At 41.8% G+C, this 1,429-nt stretch overlaps 1 protein-coding gene across 2 annotated transcripts in view; it reads right to left on the reverse strand.

Moving 5' to 3' along the window:
* LOC109099711 (inositol polyphosphate multikinase) overlaps positions 1-1,214 on the reverse strand; it is a 24,074-nt gene extending 22,860 nt beyond the window's left edge. The window contains exon 1 of one of the 2 annotated variants that reach the window (XM_019113237.2): positions 643-1,214. In XM_019113237.2, the coding sequence (XP_018968782.1) occupies positions 643-799 (157 nt within the window). In that variant the 5' untranslated portion in view covers positions 800-1,214. The remainder of the gene's footprint in view (positions 1-642) is intronic. The other variant, XM_019113236.2, reaches the window with a different exon arrangement.
* Between the last annotated feature and the right edge of the window lie 215 nt (positions 1,215-1,429).

The raw sequence follows: 1,429 nt of genomic DNA on the forward strand, positions 1-1,429 counted from the left end.
CCTGATTTTTATTCATTTATTTTCTGTGGGAATTTTCATAGAATTCTGCAATCACAATATTTGCTGGCCAAAACAACAGTTTGGCATTTTAAAAGCTACATTACACATTTAAATGTTATCATGCATAAAACAGCATTTGTATTTTTAATTTTACATAGGCTACATTTTTGCTTTTCATTCATAATGTTGATAATGCTTTATAATTGTTTTACAGTGTAAATTTCACTGAAAAAAAACATACAAAAGTTTGTTTGATATATAAAGTAGCAATTATATTTTTTAATTTGACATTATTTCTACGTGGCACATTATACATTTAGTTTTCAGCTTCATAATTGCTTTACGGTTTCATTTTAACTAAAATGCATATGAAAGGTTGTTTAATGACAAGTCCCATTGTGACAACTTACCCCATACAGTGTGACAGACTGCATGTAGTCACAAAAGACCCGCCGCATCTTGTTTCGTAGATACAAACGGTGGTATTTAATGGACAGCTTTATACAGAGAAAACTTTAAAGTAAAAACTGCATCTGAGAAATGTTCACGGAGGTAAAAACTGTGACAGCTAGCCCCGTACACAATTCTAAATGACAGAATCCTGGTTGAAATGAATAGGAATGACATCAAATGTGTACTGACCCACTTTATCAACGCCATACTTGTGTCCGGCAACCTGATGAGAGAGCGGCACGCAGCCGTTCAGGTGAGCGCTCTGCGCGCCCTCCGGTAAACACGAGCCGCGGGTCATTACCGGACGCGCGTGCTCCAGCCTCCCCAGCGCCACAGACGAGTCCATTATGATGCTGAGCTGACACTCACACCGAAGACTTCACTGCAATGGCTCGTTATTTCTCTAAACTACTGTCCTCCACGCACGAATTCACATATTGAACGCACGCCCTCGACGCGTCATCCTGATGAGTGTGACACGATCGCGTGCCTTCAGTCACGGCGCCCACGCTCGCGACCATATAACGAGCTTTTCACCTGGGCCACATCCCACTTCCTGACTTCAGAGATGTTTACACTCCTCCCGCGGTAATTGGTATGAAATGGTAGATAAGGACCGAGCGGAGCACAAAGATCGACGCGATATTCTGGCGGAGTAAGTCATATCGCACGCAACCTCGCAGCTCTTCTGCGAACGCTTCGCTGTTTGTTTCCGCCCCGAGAGACATGCTGCGTGTGAGGTCACGACGCACAGCGAGCGGAAACGTCACAGAATATGTCGAGCTATTTATTATTATCATTAATATTATTCATGAAACGTCTACATTGGGAATCATTTCCGAAATGTGAAAAGATTAGGAGCAAAAACATGAACTCTAACAGTAATTTTATTTTTCTATGAATGGCAGGCTCGCCTCTAAACACTTCCGGGTAGTTGTTATCTACGGATACGATAAAAGTCTGTTTATGTTGCTGA

The sequence above is a fragment of the Cyprinus carpio genome, chromosome B12, assembly GCF_018340385.1.
Source record: "Cyprinus carpio isolate SPL01 chromosome B12, ASM1834038v1, whole genome shotgun sequence".
Classification (NCBI taxonomy): Eukaryota; Metazoa; Chordata; class Actinopteri; order Cypriniformes; family Cyprinidae; genus Cyprinus; species Cyprinus carpio.